The 27,987-nt window shown below is 43.2% G+C and overlaps 2 protein-coding genes across 10 annotated transcripts in view; one reads left to right on the top strand and one right to left on the bottom strand.

The window, feature by feature from the left end:
* Window positions 1-22,246, top strand: part of RARB (retinoic acid receptor beta) — a 336,849-nt gene extending 314,603 nt beyond the window's left edge. For 3 of the 7 annotated variants that reach the window (XM_087771085.1, XM_087771093.1, XM_009466441.2), the window contains 5 exons: window positions 381-541; window positions 8,109-8,285; window positions 15,803-16,007; window positions 17,301-17,459; window positions 20,835-22,246. In XM_087771085.1, coding sequence (XP_087627211.1) covers window positions 381-541; window positions 8,109-8,285; window positions 15,803-16,007; window positions 17,301-17,459; window positions 20,835-21,031 — 899 coding nt within the window. In that variant the 3' untranslated portion in view covers window positions 21,032-22,246. The remainder of the gene's footprint in view (window positions 1-380; window positions 542-8,108; window positions 8,286-15,802; window positions 16,008-17,300; window positions 17,460-20,834) is intronic. The other 4 variants (XM_009466443.2, XM_087771114.1, XM_009466442.2 and 1 more) reach the window with 2 other exon arrangements.
* A 70-nt stretch (window positions 22,247-22,316) lies between these two features.
* TOP2B (DNA topoisomerase II beta) overlaps window positions 22,317-27,987 on the bottom strand; it is a 69,308-nt gene continuing 63,637 nt past the window's right edge. For all 3 annotated transcript variants that reach the window (XM_009466539.2, XM_087771065.1, XM_087771075.1), the window contains 3 exons: window positions 24,004-24,120; window positions 23,015-23,112; window positions 22,317-22,803 (listed from right to left, as the gene is read on the bottom strand). In XM_009466539.2, the coding sequence (XP_009464814.2) occupies window positions 22,642-22,803; window positions 23,015-23,112; window positions 24,004-24,120 (377 nt within the window). In that variant the 3' untranslated portion in view covers window positions 22,317-22,641. The remainder of the gene's footprint in view (window positions 22,804-23,014; window positions 23,113-24,003; window positions 24,121-27,987) is intronic.

Here is a 27,987-nt window from a genome sequence, read left to right as displayed (position 1 = left end):
GAGGACTTCGCCGTTCACCACTCACAGCTGTAAGGATACAATGAAAAAATCCCGCCTCACAAAGTTACTGAGACACATACAATGCACGTGAAGTTGCAGTAGACTTTCTTGGAAGGTAGATGCTATGGGAGTGTGACGGCACATCCACAACGAGCACCTATGGAAGTTTGGTTTCATCATTATCCCATTAAATTTAATTCTTGCAGTTGAGTAATTAAGCTTGTGTTAGTTTTCTCTGTGCATGGAATATTTTTATCTCCACTTAAAATAAATTATGTTTAAAACAAAAGCATTTTGCAGTGTTTTGAAGTAGAGCGTCAAGAGCAACATGAGGTGATCTGAATAACCACATGTGATCTGTGTCTCTGCTTTTTCTGTAGCTGTCAGAAATGATAGGAACAAAAAGAAGAAGGAACCTTCAAAGCAGGAGTCCACAGAAAACTATGAAATGACAGCAGAGTTGGATGATCTCACTGAGAAGATCCGAAAAGCTCACCAGGAAACCTTCCCCTCACTCTGCCAGCTGGGAAAATACACTACGGTAAGTATGGTTTGTGGTACATACGTTCTAGATAGGCCTGGATGATGTGAGTTTTGCGTTGGAGGCTTCAGACGTTTTAAATAGATGCAGAAGTAGATGCACCCCTTCCACCTCCTTAGTCATGAAAAAACACAGGTATGCATGCAAACACATGCTGAAGAAGAGAAATTGCACTTAACTGTAAGCATTACTTAGCGGTATTGTGAGAGACTGTCTGAAAGATTAATCCAGCCAAGAGGCAAGCTTCGAGTCCATGAGTCAATTACATGCCGTCATTCATTAGAAATTTGTTGGCCTCCAAAGATGTGATCTCTGCTTGTGCGTCAACGGATTACAACTTTGCAGGTGTAGAGAGTTCTTAAGTGCTGCTGGATTACTGGTGACAGTCCCAAAGCTACCAAGGTCAAGGAAAATATGAAATGTCTGAATAAACTGGTTTCCAAAATGCTCGTTTGGAGTTTATTCCTCTCCCAGTCTACCAAAACACCACAAAGCAGCAAACACTTTTGCTGCTTTTAGAAATGAAAAATCGGCCCCCCATCAAGAAGTTCAGTACTATGGGAATTTCTTCAGAGCATGAGTCAGGGAAATAGATCTTTTCTATACATATGTATGTTGCTAAATACAGGGAAGGTCAGTGATATATATTGATTTCAGAGAGAAAATTCAAGGTCAAGTTGCAAATGCAGTAATAAAACAGATGCTTAAAAATAAATGTTAGGTAACGTTTAGAGTCCTGTTGGTAGAGGAATGACTTTGCTGGTCTGGTCTTGCTGTCAGCTGTAGCAGCACTGGCTGTTACAGAGGGATGTGCAGAAGGTCCCGAAGTAGTCAAGTGTGTGCTCTTGCTACCACAGCTGGGAGTTCAGGAGCGGCATGGCTGGGGCAAGGAGACACCTGCTTCTGTGGTCCCGGTCCTCCACGGTTCCCCCGCTGGAGAGCCGGGACCAAGCCCTAGAGGCCAGGTGAAATACGTTTTTCACTGGATTGCTCTCTCTTTTGTGTAAATGCTCTGCTACTGAAACAAATGTTAAATTTCTCAGAGAGTAATCTAGGCAAATCCCTGTGTGGCATCAATATTCACTGTTTTATGGCATACTCATCTCTTTACAAAGTGCAAGGTTCAAAACTCTCAGGTCTAGGTGTAAGACTTTGTATTTAAGTGCAAGAAAAGCAAGCATACAGGGTGTGATGTTAGAAAAAAGCATGTTTTTCATGTTGCTGAAAGTATTTTCACAAACATTTTTCACGTTTAATTTTGAGACCTGCATAAAATGGTTGGTCTGGGAAGGTGCTTGCCCTCTGAACGCTTCCCTGGTGCTATCCCTGCTTGGGTGAGATGCAGTCAGAACAGTCAGCATACGCATGCTGGTAAATACTGCTGTAGCAGGCAAGCGCAGGCAGGACCCCAGAGACTAGTGCAGCGTACGAGGCTGGAAGCTCGAAACCAGGCAGCTGGTGACATGACCCAAGGCAAAGCTGGAGACAGTGCGATCCATAGTTTGTCTTTTCAAGGAAATTCCTGGGTTAATGCCCTGCACTCCTCCCCGCAGCATGTGCAGTTGCATCCTCATCTTGGAGTGAACAAAATCTTCCAAACAGGCTCTCACACTGCTGCAAACACGAGAGCACTTCTGAACGAGTGTGAAAAAATCTTCCCAGTTCAAAACAATGAGTTTATGCCTTGCAGAAGAGGTGATCGCATGTCCACAGCTGGGACACGTAGCCAGGCTGCTGGTATGCGTGCCAGAGTTTATTGCTCACAGGCTGCCTTGCAAATGGCCTGGCTATCCCAGAATAACATATCAGTATAACAGAATAATATATCAGTATACCTCCCAACGTGAATGTGTGGGTATGTACTGTTGTGTTACCTCTGGCTTTGTAGAGTGCACTGCAGCTGGTGTGATGGTACTTCGTACTGGTAATTGCCAAAGATCCTGGAGGGCTGAAAGATAAACCTGGGCACCTGTATGCTTGCATTATGTATTGGATGCTTAAGTATCATGAATATTTTAGCTCTTGAAATGATACAAGTGGATGAAATTGGAGAGGGTCTTGTTGCATATCACAGCCACCACTGTGGCTTCGTCCTTGGGTTCCTGCTGGCCCCTGTGGTGAGTTTGTGTCCCTGTTGGAATTTCAGAGCCCTTACTCAGAGCACCTTGTCTAAGTAATGAACGGATGAATCTGGTCTGTCTATGGGTCCCAAGTAACCATGACCTGACCACACTGTCTCTGATGCTGGATATTGGTCATTCGTATCTCAGGCCGGATCGGACAGCTTGGGGAAAGATTTCTTGTTTTTATCGTTGGTCTGTTGGAAGTCCACAGCCATTAGCTGCACGTGGCTGAAGTCCCTCCCGCTTTGTCATGGTTTGGTGCTATACAAGTTGCAATAACAAAATCATACTGGAAGAATTATTTTTGGCTCACCTTGAATCTTTGAGAGCAATACAGCTTCCTTCAACAGCTGTGTCAAAACTAATAGCAGTGGTGCTAAATACCTTGTCTTCTTGCTGCATTCCCATAGTCTCTGTGTGAAATGCGGAATATTTAAATCTCTCGTCTAGCTAAGGTCTGGTGACCACTTCAGCTTTTTAGGTAGGAATTCTGTATAAGAGCGCATTTTTGTGAATGCTGTCTCTGCCCAGCTTTGGAAGGGACAGAGCATAGCACTCCCACCCCCATTGCTTGCACCCGGTGAAACCCTCGGGGATTAAGAATATTCCTCAGTACCGCTGGGGCTGGAGTATGGGCCATCTTCATCTCCAGCTGCCCATCAGCCCAGGAGCGCAGCAGAAGCCTTTCCGCAGCAGTGGAGGATCCAGGAGGATCCAGGAGGCAGAAGGTGTGTGTGCTGGTCGGAGGAGCACAGCTTCAGTGCTTGGACAACACCACCAGCTGGTAATCAAATGGCAAGGCTCAGGCAATAATCTTTCCTTTTGAAACACTTGAAATAGAGACCAGAAGTCAAAAAAAAAAGGAGCGCACAGCCCTTTTTCTAAATGCTGAGTCCAAGGGGAGCTAGAAGCCTGTAGCCACTCTACTTTTCTTGATAGCAGCAAGCTAGTACGGGTAGAAGATTGCCACCAGTCCTGCTTTTATGCCCAGTTCTACAGACTAGCAGTCATGAAGCATGGTGTGCTCACACTGCAGAGCATACAGATTGCTTTTGTAACCTTAGAGTTTTTTATTTAATTCTTTCAGTGAGAGGTGAAAAGTGAGTGTATTGAGTCGATGTGGATTCACTTGAATTTCATGAGCTTTGCATTTGCGTACTGATAGAAACAGTGGATGGAAGAAACTGTTCTGCAAGCGTGGCCTCTGTGTGCCTTTGGTTACGTGATCGTTCAGACGATTTAAAACATTATTTTCTTTGTTGCTAAAATGAGCAAAGAATTTTAAGTATAAGAGAGGGGAGTAAAAAAGACCTTGCAGAGATTCAGTCATAAAAAAATCTGTTCAGACATTCGGCTTGCGTATCTGGCTCCTCTTGCTCTTGAGCACTGCAGCCTGCATTTCCCAGAGGGAAAGGTTACCTGGTGATTTTTTTCCCCTATTGTATATTTTTACTTGTTCAAAAATGGTTTTGGTGAAGCATTTTCAATTATGTTTTTTTATATCCATCTGCTCTTTAAAAAGAAAAAGTGTCCCTATCTGTAATAATTACCGTACTTTGCATAGTTAATAAAAGTCTACTTAAAATAATGGGAGAATAGCACTCATATTAAATTCCCTGGGTCATTTGACTTAACAGTTGCATTTGGTGGGCAGTGGCAAGTATATTTCTGCCGATGATGAGAATCAGCAAGCTGTTTAAACGTAATGGATTTCAAAAGTCCATCATAAATAGATCTGTTTTATTACTGTCATCCAGGTAAGAGAGAGTGCCTTAGTAATTTCTCTGGAGATGTCATACTTTATAGTATAATTGAGTGTAACTATACTGCTTGTCCCTCGAGACTGGTATTATTTGTAAGTCTACAGCTGTGTTACATCCAGCCTCATGATAAAGGGAAGATAAAATGGAAAATAATTTTGACTCTGCGGGCCCTTGCTGCAGGTTCTCCTGGGTCGCTCTTGGCTGGCTGGAAGGGGAGAGGTTTTGCATCTCTGCGCCATTTTGTCCTTTGTAAGTTCTGGGCTTAGGAGTTACACGGCTACTGTTTTGTGCCATTGCAGAGGAATACATACATATATATATGTATATATGTATATGTATCTCTCTCTCTCTCCCCTGATGCTGGGACAGAGCAGAGACGTGCGCTCTGGTCCTCAGAGAGCTCGCCGGAGCTGGAGTGCATCACTGCTTTTACTAAAGAGGCATAGCAAGTGTTCCTGATTAGGGCAGAGTGCCCCTGTGAGCCTTGTTTCCTCTGTAAAGTGGATTTTAAAGACGGTAGGGATTCTGCTACTGTGTACGTTTCTGCGAGTACCTCATCCCGTATCGTTAATGTGGAGATAGAGCAGCCTGCAATGAAAAAACAAAAATGATGGAAAAAATGGGATCAATTTATGTGGCAAAAATGGCTGTTTAATTGGATTTCATAGCAAGATTGGGCTTTTCCACTGATAAAGATGCCACTAGGGTGTATTACAGTATTGTTCCACCATATGTGCGCTGGTGCAAAGGCCTGGAAAACATGCAAGGCTGCTCCTGGAAAAGACACCCAAAAAACTGCTTCAGTGAAATATTCAGGAAAAGTCATAGCGTATGCATCTTTTTCACAGCATGGTTAGAGGAGATCCCCAGGCAAATTTAATCAGAGTTTCTGTTTCTAACATGCATTTTATTAACCCCGTATTTTACTGTTCAGCCTATACATTGTTATCGAGTCAGTTTTGCTTTTACATATTCAGAAACGCTGCTAAAAATCTAGCTATTTTCCGTGACGCTTGCAACTACATTCGTTACCAAATAAAATGTTAAAAGTCTTTCCATTTGTAGCATCTCGAAGATAATGTGTAAACCACATTAGCTCCAACGCTGAGGAATCTGGCACCCGGCGTAATAAAACACCCGGTTATTTTGTATTTTATTAACTGCCCCTTCTCTTCAGTTTGCATAATAGTGAGTTAGATTTACATTTGTTAAGACAGCCATGCATTACTCTTAATAGAAGACATGTCAAACTTCCCGTTGCCAGTACTGCAGCATGATAAAATAACCTCATATGATACTGATGAAGATTTCGTTCACACTTGCTGGTTTCATGCAACGTCTTTTTTTCCAGATGGATACCCTATTGTAAAATGATTTCCTGCTTTAGGCTCTGCTTTGTGTAGCTCTCCGCTATGCCATCTTTCTATGAACTGGATAAACTGCCTATTAAATTTAATTACAGCCTGAATGACTGCACATCTTGATCTTATTTTTTCTCCAATGTACTGTATTTCACCAAGGTCCTTGAGGATGAAATAAAATAAATCTGAAGGATGCATACTCCAGTAGCCGAAAGAAATGTTTCAAAGGGCATTACAATGACTGTTAACCCATTAGTTTTGAACTATTTTGAAGGCAATTCTTTAGGTTTAGGATTATAAAGACATTTTCTCCTATCTTTTCTCCTGTCATTTAAAAAACCAAAACAAAATAGAGGAAGCTCTCAGAATAAAAATTCAAATAGACATGATGAAGTTAATTTCTTAACTCTTAAAAAGAGGGGGAGCGGGGAAGAGCATGTATACACCTTCAAACTGTTCAGCATGGTTAGCATTTACTTTTTGTAATAAGGACCTAGTATAAGTATTACTGGCTCAAATCTCCACCCTCTTGCAAGCGAGGGTGAATGTCGGGCTGGCGGTGCGCTTAGGACCTGTCAGGGCTTTCCCCTTCGCGACTGACGGTGGTCATGGCATCTGCTAAGGCAGCCCTGGGAGGGGGTGACAGAGCATCACAGCCAAGCTGAGCTCATCCCACGTCCCCTCAGCGACCTCTTCAGGCCCTGTGTCCTTCCTGTGAACTAAAGAAAGCTGATGGCTTCAAAAGTTTCCAAGGAGGTGGACATCCTCACCATCAGCAGTGATGGTGGCAGGGTCACTAGAGAGGTTTCCTCCAAGAAAGTGCCATCTGCGTAAATAGAATGCTTTTCAATGGCTGTTTATCTGCCATGTCTGTTAGACTTTTAGGTTGAGACTCCTCTCCTTCAACTTTAAATGTAATTTAACATTACAACTTCAACCAGCTAAGGCTAAGGCGGGTAATGACATGGGCTTCCCTTGCAGCTGGGGAGAAAGCCACCACCTGAGGGGATTTTCCCTTACCTGCCTTAAGTACCTGTCTGGAGTGGGTGGGCCTTTTTTTGGAGATGCCTCTCTCTTTCTTGGTTAGTCAACAAGCTCAGATGAGACATGGAGGAGAGAAACTCTGCCTTTGGTTTTCCATGGCTGCAGCTCAGCACCTTTTGCAAATTCAAAACCATATTTTTACAGGTAAAATTCCTCTTGCAATGATCACCTAAATGCTGAAGGCAGCTGCAATGCACACTAAATTTGGTGGCTCACGAAGTAGTGGGGGGGAACCATTGCGCTGGCTGCATCTGAAACAGCATTGGATCAAATGCTGCCAAAATGGGAATATGCTGCATGCTGGGGAAGGAGGAGAGGGGCCTCAGGTATTTCAGAGCTCTGCCGTTACCTGTTTCTTGTCACCCCACAGGAATCACGGGTGGGTTGGAAACGACTCACCAGGTTTCTCCATGCCCCCATCTTCTGTTGGGACTAGTGTCAAATAGATCACAGTAACTTTTGAGTTGGCCGGTTCTTGGCTGACATGTTTAACCTTTTTGAGGGTTAAGTGGTTATTCTGAATGTATGAAAACATGAGTTTAATCACAAACTTAACACAGATTTGCTATGCATCCTAGCAAATTACGGACTTTTGGATTGAGATACATGAATATATGGAAACAGTCTCAGAAAGATGCAGCTGGAATGTCGTTGTAACACTTCAAACAGTAGGGTATATGTTGGATGCACCGTCAAATGAGCATGTAGCATTCATCAGCACACATGGTGTTTTTCCTAACGTCGTGTAAAGAAATGCTCTTTAATTCATGGGAGACTGTAGCTTGAGAAAGCTGTAAAACTCTTGCAGAGCCACACAGCAGATAAATTAAGTAGAACTAATTTGCTAAGACCTGAAGTATGTGAAACTATGTTCCAAATATTGTGCTGCTTTTTCCAGATGAGGACCCGATATTCTTGTTCCACTGTTCATTTATATTTTCTGGGGTACAACTGTAAATTGTCTCTCTCAATGCACTTATTATATAATGGCAAGGAAGAAAAATGATAGTGGCATTTGGAAATGCTTAAGTTCATTTGTATTCCTTGTACAGATGGCCTCTGCAATCGTAAGTAACAGAGAAATATCCAAGGAATTTTCAGGCGATTAATCCAAGTTTAAAACCAGCATCATCCCAACAGAAAGCTGCAGAAAATGCCTGGAATGTTAATAGAAAGTACTTCTGGAAGGAATACTCAGTTGTTGTTTCTTTCCCTTGAAAACCATTTACTGAAAGGGACGTTGTTGATTTATGGTGCCTTCTGTCTGCCTTTTCAGAACTCCAGTGCAGATCATCGGGTTCGACTGGACCTCGGGCTTTGGGACAAATTCAGTGAACTTGCAACAAAGTGCATTATTAAAATAGTGGAATTTGCAAAGCGATTGCCAGGCTTTACAAGTTTGACCATTGCAGACCAGATAACTCTACTTAAAGCAGCCTGCCTGGATATACTGGTATGTATTTTTAACATCAATGTTATACTACTAATGTATTTTCTATTGCTCTTTTAACTGTAATTGACAGGGAGAGGGGGTGAAATACTTCCCCGGCCTTATGGTTGCAAAATTGAACTTACCAGGCAGTCTGGGATAGTCCCGAGTGGACTCTAGCATGCCTGCAGACGTGTGTTATATGGGATGAGCACACTTTTCAAAAGATTGTAGTAAGTCCTTATAGTTTGTGGATTTCAGTGTAGGTGCAAGAAGGGCACGTTTTGGTATTGCGGCACTAACTTGAAGTAAGTGCAACTTTGGAAAAGTTTACTTATTATTAAGACTGAAGAGAGATCTGATTCTTTTTCCTTCCTCCTCCCTCCAAAACATAATGCTCTGTATAAAGGATACCTAGAAAGATAGTCCACTGTATAATATTTTAGGAACATGCTGCACCTGTGGTCATGAGCTAATTTAGGAACAAGATACAAATCCTCAGCGTGAGGTTTTTGCAGGTTGTAGAGGGGGACCTGGTGCGCCTGGAGCCCGGCAGGCGCAAGCCTCCGGTGTGCAGGACCCCTGCTTTCACCAGTGCTGCAGGCACCGGTGGCAGTGGACGCTGTAATGGACTCCGTACAGATTTTAGCTAAATGTCATTTAATTTTAAATAAGGAAGCATAGAACCTGCAGCAGGGAACTGTGCAGGTGGGCTTGGAGTTTTTCTCCAGACCTTGCCACTATGTCAAGGCAAGCTGTCTTCCTTCCCTTTGTCTCCGGTTGTTTCTGTCATGCTGACCTTCAGAGGATCCCTCTGGGATATCAACATTTCTTTATCAAGACCTTAGAGGTCTTCAGGCTTCTAGTTGCAAATATGCTTCTTATTCTTGGTCGTAGTAAACTTTCAGTAAAACAGTATTCTCAATCTGTTTTAAACGTATTTTAAATATTTTCTTCTGAGCACAAACCTTCAGGTCTTCATTGAGCCAAGCATGGCCAAAAAGCCCATGGTAGGGTGGCTACTGTAGATATATTTTTTGGCATGACACAGGAGTTTAAGCTAGGGAATTTGAAGTAATTAATCTTGGAATTTCTAGAAGTGCATTGCTTCAAACAGGATCATATTGAGGAGGACGTTAGCCGCTGTGACCTTTTCGTCTTGTTTTGTCAAAAGCTGTTTTGAAGAATCGCATCTAGAGGACATCGATGAAGGAGGAAGAGGGGTGGGAGAGGGGAAGGGGTATCGTTCTCTGGGCTATAAAAAAAGGGAAGGTTGAGGTTGCCTTGTCGTGCTCAAGATTCACCTCTCGTTGTCCCCTTCGTCCAGGTACTCATTCAGACTTGACCATCTCATCATTACTGTGTGTGGTCCCTCCGTGGGGCAGGGCCATTCGTTACCAATTGCACGCCTGTCGTCACCAGCTCTGTCCTGATAAGACACAGTTATGTTCCCCTTACACCGAAAGGCGTAGAGTAATCAATAAACTGTGGCGTTGCCTCGAGTGTATTCTGCCAGAGGTATGGGGTGGGAACTGCTTTGTGCTTTGCTGCTGTAACCAGTAACAAATGGTTAATACAGAAACTACCCAAAAATGATGGAGAGGAGTCAGGATATAGCAAGAATCTGTGCGTCCAAATTCTTTACCCCTAAAACTTCAGTCCGTAAGCTGCCACCCCCTATTTGTTGCTGCTGTGCCCTGGCTCTGTAGCTGCTGGAAAAAAACACATCCAAATTCTGTGATTGCTCAGGATCCCGCGAGCTCCTGGCGCACTTTGCAGGGGTGGGTGGTGGGAGCTTAGCCTGGGAGCGCACACAGCCCCTGTGGCACGGGGTCGCCCCGGCAGCTCCTCTCACTGCTTGCGCCGCCGGCCCTGGCTGGCCAGTACCGAGTATTTAGGGGTAGCCTTTCTGCTAGCAGTTTTATCTGAAGTGCCTAGATAAAGGCACTTCACAGCCTTTGATCAAAGTGACTAAATAAAAAAGTCTAGTTGCCAGGTGAGGAAAAGAATAATGAAACAGGTGGTAAATGGTGACTTTATTTCAACTAATTAATGGATAGAAAGGCTCGATTCTTTAATACAGTTCACTACTTTTACTTTGTGGCCATGTCATTCCCGATCGCCTGCTCATTCTCTTTTTTATTTGTCACGGAGCTGGAGAAGGTGACACATGTGAGCAAGCAGGGTGTAGCGAGTGCCATAGCTACCCACAGCAAGGAGGAGCTGAGGCTTTTGCAAAAATGGGAGCAGATAAGACATGGTTGCCGCAAAGAGCCCTAACTTTCCTGCACGACATTTACACAAGCTTTATGTGACTATTTTATGTGCTGCTTAAAAAGAAAAAGGGATAATTACCATGAGCATAGTAATGCATAGTGCACGAGCTGTCTGTGAAATGCCCATATCCATTAAACCCACATCACCCGCACATAATCGGAATTGCAGTGCAGCTCTGTATCTTTATTTAAGCTAAATTTCAGTACTCAGAGCAGCGTTTTAATAGTGCCTATTTCCCCTCCCAGCAAGCTAGTTCTCCTAATTATGAGGAGTGTTTTGAACGTTTTATTTTGGGCATTGAGACGTGGAGCAAGCACCGTTCCCCCTCCTGCTGCGTGAGCACCCGCTGCCAGAGGCTGCCCGGGGTCTCCTGTGCAAGCACTGCCCAGCGTGGCCGTGAGCCTCGCCGGTGTGCGCTCATGATCCCTCTCCTGTGCGATCCCCTGGACGTGTCCCCAGAGCCGCGGCACACGAGAGGCATGGCGTGGGGCTCCCAGCCCAGCCAGGTGGGGTGGCGGGCTCCCCCCGCCAGCAGGACCCCGGTTCACTGCCCACCCAGCAGCGCTGTCTCTGGGCCATGGGGGGTCTTAAGCATTTATAGACCCTGCCAAGGGCTCTGCTCAGTTGGTTCCTGGGGCCGTGGATGCCTAAAACCCCCGACAGGCTGCCAAAGGAAATGGCGCCAGGAGCTCAATAAACTCTGCTGGGTACGGGCCAGGGAACTGTTTTATATACAAACAAACAAAACCTCTGGAAGGGAAATAACATCAAGCCTCGCAAGGCGGCTGAAGGCGCCGATCGAGGATGATGGAATTTACATCTGCTGTGGTGCCAGAAGTTTCAGGGATAAATACTACTAAAATTCAGTCAGTAACCCTCGTAAAGGCGAGTGCTTCTGTCTGCTGGTATGCTGGCCCGGCAGCGGTCGAGCATCCCCAGCCTCATGGAGCTCTGGCAAAATGAATGTGGAAAGAGCCCGGAGTCCAGCCTGTCTTAAATCCGATGGATAAAAACCTGAGAAGTCCTTGAACGCTAGTCCTTAATACTGTCAGTTTTGCTTTCTGTTGTAAAACCCTGCGCGTTAGTGCTAGGAAGGCTTTGGTGTGTGCAGAATAACCCGTGCTGATGGGGTATGGAAGCCCTGCGGAGGCTTGGTCATTGCTTCGGAGTCACCTGCTTGGGTTTCTCCTCTCGGGAAACCGTCCCAGCCAGCTAAGGCAGCTAGCGTGTAACAACAACATTTCTTAAAAAAAGCCCAGCTTGCCTTAACAAATCTGTTTAAAGTGAGTAATAATTCTATGGTAGCAACAATTTTATAAATGCAACTTTCTGGATGGTTTTAGATTCTGTGCGACCCATAGAGTTTTTGCTTTGTGATTTGTAACTGGCTCATGGGAACCCCAGACACTTTAAGATATAAATATTCCTTAAAACAAAGGGCCCTTTAATCATGGGCAAGAACCTTATTTATGCAAGTGGCATTTAAGAGCAGAGTGACAACTAAAATACTTGGCTTGGTTACAAAATCTAAACAACATCGAGGACATTAGGAGGATGTCTTCTAGACAGCGGTTCAGTTTAAAATGGAGAGAGATACCATGATTTCTTATTTTGAAGTGCTGACATTTCCCATATGTTCTTCAGTGAATATGAGCTTGAAAACAGCTTCACTTTGACACTGGAAGTTTGCCCAAGAAAGGTTTAGCAATATCCATGGCGTTTTGCAGACTTGATGAAGGACGAAAATTTAAAAAAAAAAAAAAAACAAACCACATTTCAAATGATCTGTCTCGGAGTTTAATAACAGCATGTTGTGGGATAATGTCGAAGGAATGCGGGAGAAACCTGAGGCCCGACCGCTGCAGTCAAGGACCCGATTCCTGCAGTCAAGCTCCGTGCATTGCAGAAAACACATAGCTGAGCTTCAGCTGTGCCAGCGCCCCAGCAGAGCCACTGCCGGCTCCTCCAGTTAACGGCTGGCGCGGCATTTAGGTATGAAAGCCTGAAGTCTGCCTTTTGCAAAAAGCCATCCCAGTTGCTGCCTAAGCTTGGAAGTCACTAAATTCCACAGGACCTTTATGTTCTAATTACAAATTTTGTAAGGCCCCTGGAAATCCCTTTCTGTGCATGCCCACAGGGGCTCTAGGCTGAATAACCTAACCCCAAACTCATTCCCGATGAGGATCCAGCCTGGAAGTCTTCCTCTGCGTTAGCCCTGGGGCATGGTGATCTGGTAGCTCTTTGCTGAGCACCCCCAGCACACACCCTCAAACGGAGTGGGGCTTACGGCACGGGGGGGTGAGCACGGAGAGCTTCGCAGCAAGGGAGCCAGCAGCCTGTTGCATGGCAGGAGGTGTGTGTGCGGCCTCCGGGTTGTTTGGGACAACCACCCCGGGGCACCCCCGTCCCTCTGGGCGGTGCGGGGCTGGCGGCCGGTATCCCCACTTGCCCTGGGAGGGAGGATAGGGAGGAACTGTATCTGCCGCCACTGCTTGCGCAGCTGGCGGGGAGGCTGCAGGCAGCCGTCGGGAAACACCACGGCGTCGCCCAGTTTAGCTCCAAGTCCTGCTCTGCTAATTTGTTGGGCTGGGAGTCCTGAGGGGTGTGGAGGGAGGAACTCTGGTTGCTGAGGCTTAGCAGTTAAAATAGCACCGAAATAAAAGGGGCTGCCTTTCTCCCCAGCTGAGTTAAGGGAAAATCAGTACCACTTAAGAAGTACAGAGCCTTGTTCCTCCAAAAGTTGGATACCTGATCATCACAGGCCACGCACCCTTACTGGAAGGCAGCTACTGTACGTGCAGGCTTCAGACGGGAAGAGCTGCACTCCAGTTTCTCTTGCATGCCATTAAAGAAGTAAACCAAGTAGCTCTTGGGTTTCTCAATAAATATGCAAAGTTTTCAAACCTTGCTTTTCTGGAAAACAACAAACTCTGCATGTTTCTTCTCCTTTCTGTACAATCCTTTTAATGATTTAAAAGGATAACCAACAGCGAACTTTAGGGGAGAGAACTGCTGGTGGTTACTGACAGTGCAGAATACAGTAACATGCTGTCTCTTTAGACAGGGTGCCATACTTTATAATGTTAATTTCTGCTAATAACCCTGAAATACACTTTGGCTCTTGCACAAATCCTTTGGAGTTACCAGCAGCCTTTTAAGATCACTTATATTAGTGGGGAATTTGTGGCCAGTGAAGAATTTGAGTGCTGTGCGTTTGTATTTGTGCCTCTCTTCGTCATTGATTCAAGTAATTTGAAGAGCTTGTTCTGATTCAGGGGTAGGGAACGTGAAACACGCCTGTCCAACCATGGAGTCTCAGTGCTTCAACGTATGCCACAACATGAGATAAGATTATGGCTGAGAGAGAAAAATCATTGAAGAGCCTTCTGCAGAAATACACCCTATTAAGTCTCTTACTGAGGGATTTAAGGAGAGAAATAAAAGCTTCCCCGTAGGTCTCTTACATGCCATGTCCTCCTCATTCTCCTCCCTGCTTATTTGGAGCAGTGTTGCCAGGGAAAGATGAAAGTGGGAGAACCAAGCCCAGACTGGTCAGCTGCCAAGCGCTGGGGCCTCTGACTCACAGCCTCCACAGCTTTAGGAATAATTAAAATTCGCCCTGTGCTCACTTACATTCGTGTAAATCTTTTTTGTTGAATCTTTAAAACAAAGTAGGATGGCTGTGTGGGAAATAAATACAGTCAAGCCCTGAAAAAATACGGCTGTAGTCTTAGCTCAGCTAATCAGCTAGACTTCTGCAAGGTTTTATTTTATTTTACTTTAGGGATAAGCCTTCTCCCACCTCTGATTATTTTAAACATTAAGCATTGATGTATATAACAGAAATATGTCAACATGATGGACATCTCTTTTATTTGCTCCTTAAGGCAGTGTTCATTAATAGCAGCTGCACAAGTGAGCCCGTGCCGCGCGGAGTCTATCACGGGGCACACCCCGGCTTCGCTCTGAGAGGCGAAAGCGTTCGCACACTTGCTCTCTCCGGCTGTGCTGCTGCCGCACCTCCGTTGTGACAGCGCTACGGACGCTGCGGTTGCCCCAGAGGCATTTACTAACAAAATGCAGAGCATCCTCAGTGTTTTATTCATGTGTTTTGCATTCCTCCGTGTCCAGTTGGAGGCGTGAACCCCCATCCTCCCCTCCAACGCTCTTTCATCTGGGGTCAGTGCTGGGTGGCTGGCGTCACACAAGTTAACTTGCCAAAACCAACGCTGTCCGGGCTTCCACAGGAGCGAGTGACACCGTCAGCAGCGGGAAGATCTGCTTTGCACCAGGCGGGCAGGGGCTGCACCCTTCCCGGCACCCCTGCCCGGGACTGGGGATGAGGGAAGCGCCAGAGCCCCAGGGAAGTCTGGAGGCCAGCTGGCTGGCAAGGCGGTTCGGTGTTACGGCACGTGGAAGTCAACAACGACCGTAAAAGACGAAAAGCTGGGCCAACTCCTCAGGCGGCAGCCCCGCATGCCGCCGTCTCGGGGTTCAGAGTTTGATAACCCGCTCAGGCGCGAGCTCCCAGGCTGGCAGGACAAGCGGCGCTCCGCGGAGACCGTCACCGCAGCCGCTGGGGAGATGGAGGGCTCTGCCCCGCTCTCCGGGGAGCCCTCGCGCCGGGGCTGCCTTCGCGTGTGGCGTTCTCCTAGCCGCTCTCGCAGAAGAAAAGCAGGCGGCCCAAGGCTCGAGTTAGGGTCTGCCTCTGTCACCGACTCACAGCTGTCCGCGCTCGCTCCCACAAGACACCGCAGAGACGCGTTGTCCTTACCAAAGACACGACCCAGGGAAGCACTGTCGTGCAAAATTGATCCCCAGAATCAATGAAATTTGTGTACGTTCGAAGAGGTGAGATATTCTTATGATCTTGCTGGATTGAATCAGCAGTGCAATAGTGTTTCATAGTGAGGTGCTTATAGCATACTAATTAAAGAGCAGTTTATGTGAATATTGCGGTAATGTTGGCAACATAAGTAGTGAGAATTGCGTAGAAGTTTTGATTATTTCATAACTAGGGGGAAAATTTCTGTTCTTAAATTTCCGTTATAAAAAATACCCATAGTCAATTGTGTATATTTATGTTGTTCCAGAGAATTTTTGTGCTACTAGAACTGAACAAACCGGAGCCTGATTTTGGATTGTTTCAACGTGACTGCGTACTGCAGTTCTGTGGGTCGTTTGCCGCGTTGAGAAAATGGAACAAACCTCTCATGGATTGAATTCTTCAGATTTCTTTTTTTTTTCTTTTTATCTTTCCACAGATCCTTAGAATTTGCACAAGATACACACCAGAACAAGACACCATGACCTTTTCAGATGGCCTTACCCTAAACCGAACTCAGATGCACAACGCTGGATTTGGCCCCCTGACTGATCTCGTGTTCACGTTTGCCAACCAGCTCCTGCCTTTGGAAATGGATGATACAGAAACAGGTCTCCTTAGTGCCATCTGCTTAATCTGTGGAGGTATCGTACAGCATGAGCTCGGATGCGTTTGAAAATGACAGACATGATAAGATCTTCGTTTATGTTTTACTTGTTTTGCTTTATATTTTATATAAAGTATATATGTAATATTATTGTATATGTTATATAAACCACTTAACGCTAAAGGTTTGTTTTCCACTGGTGGTAGTTATTGGTTTTATTATTGATACGTCTTTAAATGGATCAAATCATTCCGTCAAGCAACCGATCCTGTTATTCGCCTGATAAAGGATCTGTCCTGCTGCATTTTTTTATAAGCGGTACATGGGTACCTGTATGAACGACCTTCGTTACGGCAAGATGCCTGTTACGCAGCTTTTACTGATAAATACAATTGCACGGATGTGCATATAGCTACATTCACACCGAAGTCATTGGTGATAACTTTCTTTAGAAAAAAACCCCAGATTGTACCTTGGAATTAGCGTAGTGGCACTGATGACACGATTTGAGGGAGGAGGCCGATTACAACTTGAAAGGGACGTTGTCAGGTAAAACCGTGGTTCTAAAATACCAAAAGCCAACTCAGATAATTTCCAAAATCCTCCGTAAATTTCTGTTATTTTAATCACCCAGTCACCTCCTTTGCAGACTCTGGACTAGCAATAGCAACACACTTTGTTTAGTTGGGCCATTTTGTTGAAATAAAAACTGGGTGCTGCTAGAGAATGTTTAAAAAAACAAGAGTCAGGTGTTGTTGACAGTGGCCCTTTAGTACAAAATCATTCCGATTTTATGTGTCTCTAACCATAACCCATCAAAAGCATTGATGGGTTGTGAGATGTCATTAATATGTGACTGGTGCACCCTGGTTTATGGGTGACATTTGTTGTCACTCAAGCTAGCACTGCCATCTGCCGATACCTGATGGTAACTCACTTTATTTTGGTATCGATACAAAAAATGCATTAGCTGTAATCTCTTTGTATACCTAGGTAGCTCATCAATGACGCGTACGAAACGAATTCTGAAATATTGTTTGCAGCAAGGTGTTTTCCCCTTGGGGAGGGAGGTGCAAGAGCAAACTGGTAATTCTGGACCACTCAAATGACAACCCTTCCCAGTCACCGAGGGAAAAAGGAATCTGGGTTTCAGAAAGCCATGGTTTATCCTCTTCCTATGGGATACTCGCTACAGAGTGTGGGTCATAAGTGGAGAGAAAGATGAAATTCATGGAGTTCTAATCAAGAACATGGAGGAGCTTCTGTGATTTGGAGTTCGTAAATAAAAAATATTTAAAAATCATATGAGTGATATGATACTTTTCTACAGATCGCCAGGACCTTGAAGAACCAATGAAAGTGGATAAGCTTCAGGAACCGTTGCTTGAAGCACTGAAAATTTATATCCGAAAGAGACGACCCAACAAGCCTCATATGTTCCCAAAGATCTTAATGAAAATCACAGATCTTCGTAGCATCAGCGCAAAAGGTACAGTGTCTGCCAATAATTCAGCAGTAGAGTCAGCGTTACGTTTCAGAGGAAACCGGCCTGGAGACCTGGGTCGTTATTTTTTTAATATATCTAAGAAAGGTCCTTGTGACCTTTCTCTTCCCTTCTTCTTTATGTCGCTCCCGCGTTTAAATTGGTTCTGCTCTAAGCATACACGGTGCTATGTTCTTCATGCAACCTGCAGTGAAAATGATGGCTTTGGTATGAGTAGGCTAGCAAATCATTAGTGTGAGCTCTTTGTTAGTCATTTTAAGACAAGACAAACACCTGAATGAAACCTGTGTTAGTGTTTACAAGGGGATGTGGGTCAACATGCGCTTTGTGTCACTGACCGCTTTCAAAAAAACAAAGTCACTTTACAGACAGCAGAAAACATTCGTGCATCCAAAGTTCCCCTAACCTGTGATCTGACGCACTAAAGGTTTGGAACTGATTTGACCCAGGATTTTGGAGATTCAGGATCTCTAATCCAAAGTAACCATGCTTACACATGGATCGGTTTTGTTTTAATGTTTTGTGTAGTCTCGTATGTGATTGAGCGATCGTGTGAAACCCACACAGTCTCAGCGCTAGCACATGAATTCTTTAAAGCGTGGGTACAGTTGAACGCTTTCGTTGCATCGGCGAGGCTCCCCGCCTAGCGCTCTGCCCCTCGCCACGCGCGGCCGGAGAGGGGGAGGTGGGCCACTGCTCTCAAAGCAGCAGTGGCCGGTCAGCGGTGTGTCGGCTCCTTGGCAGCCTCTGGGCACGCCTGGTCTGCCCCGCGCCCTGCCTTCGATGGTGACTGTGCCCCTGTCGCTTGCGTGCCCCTGTATCTCCCCAAGACCCCGTTTCAGACGTGTCCAGCTGTTTCACACATGTTCACCTCCAGACTCCGGGGGAGCAGTAGCGGAGCCGTACCAGCCTGAACACAGAGAGTCTGAAGGGGTACAAGTTCTCTTTTTTAGTGGTTGACGGAGTTCCACCTCCTTACTCTGCTTACTTAACTACAGAATTGCTACCCCTGATGGATAAGCAAGCACATGAGCTTGTATGTACAGGTACCTATGTAGCTATAGAGATGGGGTTTGTGCTTTTGAAGAAATTAATAATTCCCTTTGACATGGTTTTTGAGAAGACTTCAGGGAAAAAGAATAGCAGTTAAATTGCTCAAATAAATACACTTGTTTGTTTTACATTAAAACCTGAAGTGTTATACTTTGAACAATATATATCTAAGTTAAAAGATTAAGCTATAGCTACATTTATAAAAAGAAGTCAGCAATTTTTAATTGGCTTGATTAGTACCAAAAGAATAACTTAGAAGGGAAACACCAGAGCTGGAAGGAAAAAGTATCCTAAAAAGGAACCGCTTACCAGGTTCCCTAAAGCTTGCTGTTTACCCTCAAGTAAAGCAAGCTCCACCCACCTTAATCTCCAAAATAAACTTACAGCAGTACTCAGCTATACAAAGATTTAGGGGAGCGCTTTCCTTCTGCTGTTCTTTCTTGTGGGAAATCTAGTTCCGCTTTCCTGCTGCTTTGCCAGAGCCCTCCAGCTCCTCAAGATCACGGCTCTGTCTATGTTCAGTGCACAAGAAAGGATCCTTCTTTCCATTCGGACATAAGTATTTAACTTTAATTATATCGTTAATGTTTTATAGCAAAACTAAATCCTACCAAAGGACTGGTGATGTCCTGGAGGGGTGGGTGTGTCTCAAGTTTCATTTGAAAAGATGGACATTAGAAGATAATGACTCCTGATGGTACGTGATCCCTGAAAGCAATGACCGAAGTAAGCAGGAATGGAAAAGACTGAGAACATCTCCTCAGACCAGAGTTCCTTATGCAGCGGCATTCTTCTGCGGCCTTAGAAGAATTGTAACACAAGCAGTAAGCGCTGGTGGGCCTGCAGCAAGAGAGCGGCTGCCGAGTTCTCTTATCCCACTGTTGAACTGGAAGTTTGCAAGACGTGAAAAAATTCCTGTGGGTCTGCGCTGGCCTGACCACACCAAGGCTTGGTGCTGCCGCTGACCCCTGCTCCCTAACAGCAGTAAAGCAGATATTTAACGTGGCCAAATTCAGTTCGTCAACACTGCTCTGGCTACAGCTGGGTTTCAGAGAAGCTCTCCGCATCTTTCTGTGTTAATTTCTTTCCAATTATAGTACCTGCCCCTTTGTTCCCAACAGTTATTTAAGAGCCGACCTAATCAGCATTCACGCAGAGAGTTGGTCGTTGCCTGGGTAGGTGATTTTTGAAGCTCCTCAGTTGAGGCACGAACTTGAGCGCTGGGGTCGCCGCCGTGCAGGGCAGCGTGCTCTCTCCAGCAGGGACATGGCAGCAGCGGGGATACGCAGCACATACCCAAAGGTTCTCTCCTCTGGAATGTTTCTTCAATCACCAGACTATTTTCTCTTTAATTTTGTTAGCTTTTCTTGCCTTCCTTCGCTTTTAAAAATCACAGATGCTTATTCGATTAGACTCAAATTTTGAGATGATCAGGAATCCTATGCAACATGTTAGACCAAATATTTGAGCCTGGAGGTTTATGGCTCTGAATTGTCTGATGTTGTCCTGACAAGGAAAATCTTTTTTGCCGTCAGCAGCAAAATATGTGAAGCACATTCATGCCTCAGTAAAGATTCTGTTCCACACTGTGTATCTTCACTTTATTTGAGGTGTAATTCCAAACTACTCCTGTCTCTTTACGGCCCTCAGTAGCTGAATGTTTATTAGTGTTTCTGTGTACTTCTATGGTTAATTAGCACAAGAGAAGACGCCTGAAAACTACAGTAGGCAGCTTCACAAAAAAGGTATCCATTTGCCTGAATTTGCTCTTTTATAAAACGATGGTTTGTTAAATTCTGATTCTTATTTCACAGCTTTCCATGTGGGAAAGAAACGTTCTGACTTAGATCACTGCAGTTCTCTCACAGGATTGGCCTCACCTATTTAACACAAATCAGCCAGAATTTTTGTCATTCTGTAGTCTTTGCAGATCCAGTACAGATTAAAAACTGTGAAGTATATTCCAATTTATAAAGGCGTCTACAGGATCACGGTTGAATTTATTTTTCAGTATCATTTAATGCCGTTTTGGTTCCTTCTATGAAAAGAAGCCGTTCATCCAGTTTACCTGTATTGTCGTATCAGTTGCTATGTCATAACTTTAAATTAATTTGTTAAGGAGAACTCATCTAACTCCTTTCTCTCATAATGAATGAAGTAGTTCACTTACATGATTTTGTACGCAGGCAGCATAGAAGGAGACACCAAATCCATTAAAATAACGTACCCTGAAATTACTACTGATGATGCTAACAAAAAGGAAATTGTACGAATCATACTAATGGACTTTTTGTTTGCTTTTTACAGGTGCAGAACGTGTCATTACATTGAAAATGGAAATTCCTGGATCCATGCCACCTCTTATTCAGGAAATGTTGGAGAACTCTGAAGGACACGAACCACTGACACCAACCTCAAATGGAAATACTGCAGAACACAGTCCTAGTATCTCACCCAGTTCCGTGGATAACAGCAGTGTCAGTCAATCCCCTATGGTGCAATAAGACATTTTCCAGCGACTTCAGACATTCCTAATACCTTATGTACAGGGATGAAAAGCAAGAAAAACATTTTTACTGCTGCTTAGTTTCTGGACTTAATATATATCTATATATGTGTATATATATATAGATAAAAACTCAACAAGGACCAAGAAATTTTCATATGTATCGATATATACTCCTTGCTGTTTAAACTCTTAAAACTAGAAAATGCAAACTTTTGAAACTCTAAATCAGCCATTTCATGCAAAAAAAAAAAAAATAGTTAAGCTTCTGTTTTCTCCTCTGAACGTTCAAGACCGCATGGTGACAAGACAGATCTCAAACTTTAAATTCTGGTTGCATTTCTGATGACTTTGTACATACAGATGTATGGCTGTACTTTCTATACTGGATGTTTGGTGCTTTCCTTTTGCCTCTCATACCTAAACCAATCAAGACACCAACCATATGAAATGGACTACTGTACACATCCAGAAAAGGAAGCTTAAAGGACCGTCTGATTTAGTTTAATATGAAAACTTGTCTTTGATGCCCTCAGTTTGCATCTCTTTCCTTGTAAAAAGTATACAAAAATTCACTGCACTAGCAGAAAAGACATCAGTGTCAGCATTAACTGCCAGCTCAGTTATTCGGATGTCATTTGTTCCACTGTTAATGTCACTTTAAACTTTAAAGAAGTGGTTTCTTACCTAGCTGGTGACCTAGCTACAGGATTAGCTACTCCATTTCTACAGTAATGATAGCCTCCAAGGCAGAAATGCTTTTCAGTGTTACCATGTTTTTGTTTACTTGTTCACAAGCCATTAGGGAAACTTGATGGGATGATAACCAGCAGACTCATTTACAGCTTTTGAATCAGTGAGTCTAGGGTATTTCCTTAAGAATCAACTGCCAGGAACTAGCTGGGTTATCCGGCCTTCCAGGTGCTAGGGAAGTACAGCTAGGACTTCCAGAAACACAAGGAGAGAATCTGCCTTCTTGGCCTTGTTAAATCACCATGAAGCAGAGCGAAAACTGTGGTAGAATGGTTAACAGATTTAAAGTGTCAGTTTCTTAGGTTTCATTTAAAGCACTAGTGGATTTTTTTTTTTATATATTCTAGCAAGTCTGTGATGTACTTTCACTGGCTCTGTTTGTACATTGAGATTGTTTAACAATGCTTTCTATGTTCATATACTGTTTACCTTTTTCCATGGAGTCTCCTGGCAAAGAATAAAATATATTTATTTTAAAAAAAACAACTGCGTAGAAGTAGTCCCTCTAGTCCAAATTTTACACACACACGGTAGTTTTCCATTTTTTAATGTTTAAACTTCATTTCAAAAAGCAGGTTTGCTGTTTGCAACCATGACAATTAAAATGTGCTTTAGCACAGCTGTCTAGAACATCTCTACAAGCCAGTCAGACAAATACATGACATTTCAATGAGTAAAAAAGAGCATAAAACTGTAGGTGTAAGAACAAAATGTTAAAATGCCTACACACAATAATAAAAACCATCAATTACATTATCACATAAAATAAGTCAAATGTACAAAAGTTTGCGACAGAAGGGACAAAAGGACAACACAAGATATTTGTTGGAAAACATTTGTGTGCTCTTTGGGCACTTAATTAAACATATCAAAATCATCATCTTCATCAGACTCTGCAAAATATTTCACTTCTTTTCTAGCCCGGCCTGTCCGTGGCTTTGGGGCAGTTTCGGAGGCAAAGCCTGACTGAAAGATTTCCACATCGGAATCCTGGTCAAAAGCGGCCTTCTTGGATTTCTTTAGAAAAGAAAAGACAGATCAGTTGTGATGCTGCGTACATTTTCCCTTTTAATACTCAGAATTGAAGGAAACTTTCTCTAACATCTAATGTGTAAACATGCCTAAACCCCCATTATCACATTAGCAACCGATAAGAGCAGGTACCTTTTATGTAAAGTAAGCCATTAGGTTCTTTTTACCAGGAGAAAAGAGCATTGGTGGAACTGACCTTGCTTGGCGTCGATTTAGGTGTTTTCTTCCCAGGGTTGTATTCACCTTCATTTTCTGAACTGGATGCTTTTCTTTTCTTTGCCCCTCTACCTTTTCCTAGGTGAAAGAATAGTACTTGACTTTATTTTCTTTTTCTTTTTTTTTTTTTTTTTTAAATAAAGCTCCAGAGTTAAGCAAACTGAAAAAAAACCTAGCGAAATTACTTCAGTATGTCTACATGTTAAAGTTCAAATTTAATTTACAACTCAAGCTTCTTCACAACAGCCGTAAAATACAATATATTTTCTTTTCTCAGTTTTAAAGCTGCTGTTATACTTCTTCCAAAGTTACCATTCACCCTAGCAGTTCAAGCTGTCGGTTCAAGACAGGGACAATCTTCATTAGATCAATGACTTCTTGACTTCTGAAGTACTACAAGTCCTCAGCCACCTTCTGTATTGATTACACAGCATTAATTCACCTTTACTATTCAGTAAATTTACTGTTAACCTCAACTATCAACACTGGCACATCCTTTACAGACTCCTCTGATTACACCGCTTGGTGTGCTGTCTTGGGAGGACTCTGACAACTGAGAATTGGAATACCAAAGAATTGGTTTAAAAAACCAGAAAATGCTACCTACTAGAATTACTACCAGAATTCTACTGTCTTGTAAAAAGCTGAGATCAAAGAAAGTAAGCAGTATCCAGTAGAACTGATGAACCAAAAAAGCGGGGGGGGGGGGGGGAAAGAGCTATTAAATACATTCCCAACAGCAAAGGTCAGATAAAAAGTTCACGCATTGTTTGTCAAGAAAAGTCAGTAGGCTGTATTTGTCCCAGAAAAGGCTCACAGCCGAGTAACCTACTAGCGATAAATTTACTAATAAATCAATGTGGTTCTAATTTTAGAGACACCAGTTCTGCTTCCTCATAAAAATGATTGTGAACCTGTGTGCCAGAGAGCAGACGTGAGTCTTGAGCAGCACAGCACCAAAACTCTTACCTTTGGGTGCTGCAGTCTTCTTTGGAATGCCGAATTCTGAATCCGAGTCAGAGTTTACAGTTTCCACCTTCTTGGCCTTGGGAGCTCTTTTAGGTTTAGGGGGCACATCTAGTTTTGCTGTTAGAAGTTAGAGATACTAAATATGTTAAATTCACATATTGGTTAGAAGTATTAAATTTTATTAGATACTCCAGTTACAGCATAAATGACAGATATTAAAACAAGATGAGAGGTTTCTGCACTTGGGGAAAACATACTTCAGCTTTTATGCTAAAACTGCGTGGAATAAACAGGAGGTTTCCTTTGTCATACTTTTGAGATGTATCAGTGCATTCAGTAAGTTCCAGTGGTTTTGATTAAATCTTTTTCATCTTTTTGAGCAGAAAACAGGTTACCAGTAACTAAAGCAACAGCAGAGGTTCTCTAAGTTGGATGAGACTTAAACCACGTTTGGATACATTACAGTATTTACAGATAACAGTTTGCTGCTTGTGACATTTTTGCCTTCACAGCGGTACAACTGCAAGACAACCTTCCCCATGATTACTGCAGGAGTTTGAGAGACAGTGCATCTGACTCTGTGACATTGTTTTCTGTCAACCTCAGTGAAAAGGAACTTCAGAAAAAGCAGGAAGGACAGGAAGGGGACCTATCTGTGCATTTCTTAAAGAATTTTAATTACTGCCATGCAACTAGTCTTGCCATCTTTGTATGGTCACACAATGGGTGACAAGGGATAGAATCATAGAATCATTTAGGCTGGAAAAGACCCTTGAGATCATCGGATAACGTGTTCTGTATGCTTACAGACAAGTCAGGCTTTTGCAGAACCCTCAGATACGCTGCTGACCTACATTCTATCAATCAACCGTGAATACCTCAAAGATGATGAGATGCATGTAAAAACACTCCAGCTACCAGGAATGCAGATATTTGTGAGAACTCAAGCTTTCATTTATGGGATCGCTACGGGAACGCGTTCAGACAACAACAGAGTGCCTCCACAAACTGTTTGGCTACGATGCCTTAAACTGCTACCTGCTGGAGAGTCACTGGACAAAGACAGTTGTGCCTTTCCAGCATTTTGTGATAATACCTACTGGGCAGTCCAAGTATCGGGTCCTGACAATAAAAAAATTAAGCCTTCTTTGGCATCATGGATGGGGAAAAAAACGGTGTTGGCTATGGCAGCATTTCAGATAAGACCTGGGGAGGGAAGCAATAATGCCTAGGTTGGAAGTCAGGAACGAGCAACTTGAAATAGGTCTCTCTAGGTATCTCAACTGGGAAAAAACAGCTGTATTAGCATAAAGTAAAACTAAGCCACCAAGACTTATCAGTAAGCCTGGAAAAAGTACACAGCAACTGAAAGCAGAAGGAATACTTTCTAAAAGCATCACCAAAAGTAAGTAGCTAGTTATGAGTAAAGGAAAGGGCAGTGTTACCTGAAGGTACATGATTTTAGGTCCCATAAGGCAATGAAGTCCTTCATACAGGAAATAATAGCTTTTCCAGCGTAAGAAAGTAGACTAGGGGACAGGGAAGGGAAAGACTCAGAAGTTTCATCAACTTGAAGATGACAAGCAGAAATTGTGACTAAGAGAATCTTAGTAGAAGATATCCATTTTAGATCTAGGTGACATTCAACATCAGGAGCTGAAGTTTAGATGTCCTCCTACAGCACCTGTGTATGTTTTGGCCAGGTAATTGTGCCTTGCACAGTTCCTCATGCTGTTAATGTGAAATCGGCATATCAGACAGAAGCCAAGTATGCTCCCTTGGCAAATACAACTCAGCACATATACCATGAGATGTAACTATCTTCAGCTGGCCCTGAGTCCTCGAGTTTGTTAACTGATATTAGAAAAGAGGCAGACTTCTCACTGACAAACAAGGACTTGGGGAGAAGGAAATAACTGGGGAAGGAAAGAGAGTTACAACACACTGCCACAAACGCTAGACTTGTTCTTGCCATTAAACAGAGCCTGTCATCACTGGTCAACTCCTGTGAAGTCTGCCTGCAGGACACAAAGTCCGAAGGACAGCAAACCTCTTAATTGTTATCTGGTGGCTAAAGTAATAGTGTCCATGGCTTGCAGAACATGCACCTCCCTCTGTACTAACTCTAGTGGGATTCTGAACCGCTACCTTGGATTATATACCTAATGCCTGCACAAGTGGGAAGGATCTCTGACAGCAACTAGACCGCAATCAGCTCAGCCAAGCTCTCCACTAGGTATCGTGACATGACACTGAAGTCTGCAGTGGCGTCAATGTACACAGGCTCTCAAGAAGCCCAAGTTTTTGGTAGAAAGTTCAGGAATGGTATCAGTCCTACAGCTGATGCGAAAGGCATGTCTCAAATCTAGAATCTCAACAGCTGGCTGGGCTATCCAAGGTGAGCAGCTGCTTATAATTAAAGAGTAAGACTGCTTTTCAGATTTCCCTTAGGCTTACTATAAAGCACTAGAACCACAGACCTCTCAAATACTGCATGGAAAGCAAGCTCAGCAGTCTCTTGATCCTCTGTAGTAAACACCAGAGGTCAAGAGATTTCATCTCAAATTGACTGAAGTCTGAAAAGAAGCTAACTCATTCCTATTTCTTTATTTATTCTCATTGAGAAGGGAATGCGGCTGTACAGATAGCAAGGCACAACAAATGATTCTTCAGTTTCAGCTTTCTATTCTTACAAATCCAAGCTCTGAAGACACAGAAAATCAAACAACTCTGGAACAATTGTTTCGACCACACAATAGGCATTCCCAGCGTAAAGATGAGCGAATGGAATACTACAAGATCAGAAAATGGGTTTTGAAGGGGCTGCTGATACAGGCCATGAAGATTAGAATCAAGACTACTAACAGGATACCAGATGACCAATGAACTAAGCACGTTAGGTCATCACTGCACTGTCAAACAGTAATCGTGTCTAATCTGGGCAAAGGAGAAGAGATGAAAACTGGTGAAAGCAACCTGTCATATTGTTGTGCACTGAGAGGGAGACTTAGAGTGTCCCTAAGGCTACTCTGAAGGCAAAAATTTAACTTCTGCTTGAAAGAGAGCCTGTTTATACCTATTTTGTGAGTGTAAACGTTGATTAGAAACTCAGAAACAGATCACAGCTGTATTTTAAGGTTTCAAGCTAGGTTAATGCCAACTCATCACATTCAGGCCTTCAAAAAACAGAGAGGGAGAAAGAGATTGAATGTTAAATTGCATCCATGCCTAGCTACTGCATACACAGTTCTCTCTTGTATTTACTGCAGTACAGAAGTTAACATAAAAGACTATTCTATTAGAGATCAGCTACTTCTGTAAACAATGTTCATTTATTGTATTATTATAGAACTTTACTAGCCGAAAGTGTTTGAGAAGCATTCAGACATTTGCTGATTCAAACAGTTTACAAAGTAGGTTAGACACAATGCAGCAAAAAAGAAATTAGAAATAGGGAAGCAATGGGGGAAGAGGATGAAAAGAGGCTGCAATTCACTGGTACCTAACATACAATGTAAGATTTTTTCTTTTTCTCATTTTTAAAAGAGTAAGTTAACTATTGTAACTGGCTGCTTTCTTGCAGATTTCCTTGAGGTATCTTTTCTGGGAAGAATTAATACATTAAAGTTCAGCTGCAAGTTGGTCAAAAGAACTTTTAAAAAACAAAGCCCACAGTATCACACGAAAAAAAATGCTTTTGGAGGACAGAAGCTTGAGCAGCAAGAAAAACGTAAATTATCTGAAAGCCATACAGGAAGAAAGGCAAAGATCTGAAAGCAACAAAATCCCGTATATCATGTCCTAAGAACTGTATTTTATAATCTATTTAAACTACTATTAGGTAAGAAAAAACATCATTTTCACCATTAATTATGGCCAGTGTCTGGCATAATCTTTACAACACACTTAGAAGCAAGTGCAAGTCTTTCTCTTAAGAGTAGCACTAACAACCAATAAAACAATATTCCCCAAGGTAGACAGAGA

Source organism: Nipponia nippon, unplaced genomic scaffold (genome assembly GCF_047370975.1).
Source record: "Nipponia nippon isolate SJK-2023a ecotype South Korea unplaced genomic scaffold, ASM4737097v1 scaffold_1, whole genome shotgun sequence".
NCBI classification, from domain to species: Eukaryota; Metazoa; Chordata; class Aves; order Pelecaniformes; family Threskiornithidae; genus Nipponia; species Nipponia nippon.
This window is presented reverse-complemented; position numbering and strand designations above follow the sequence as displayed.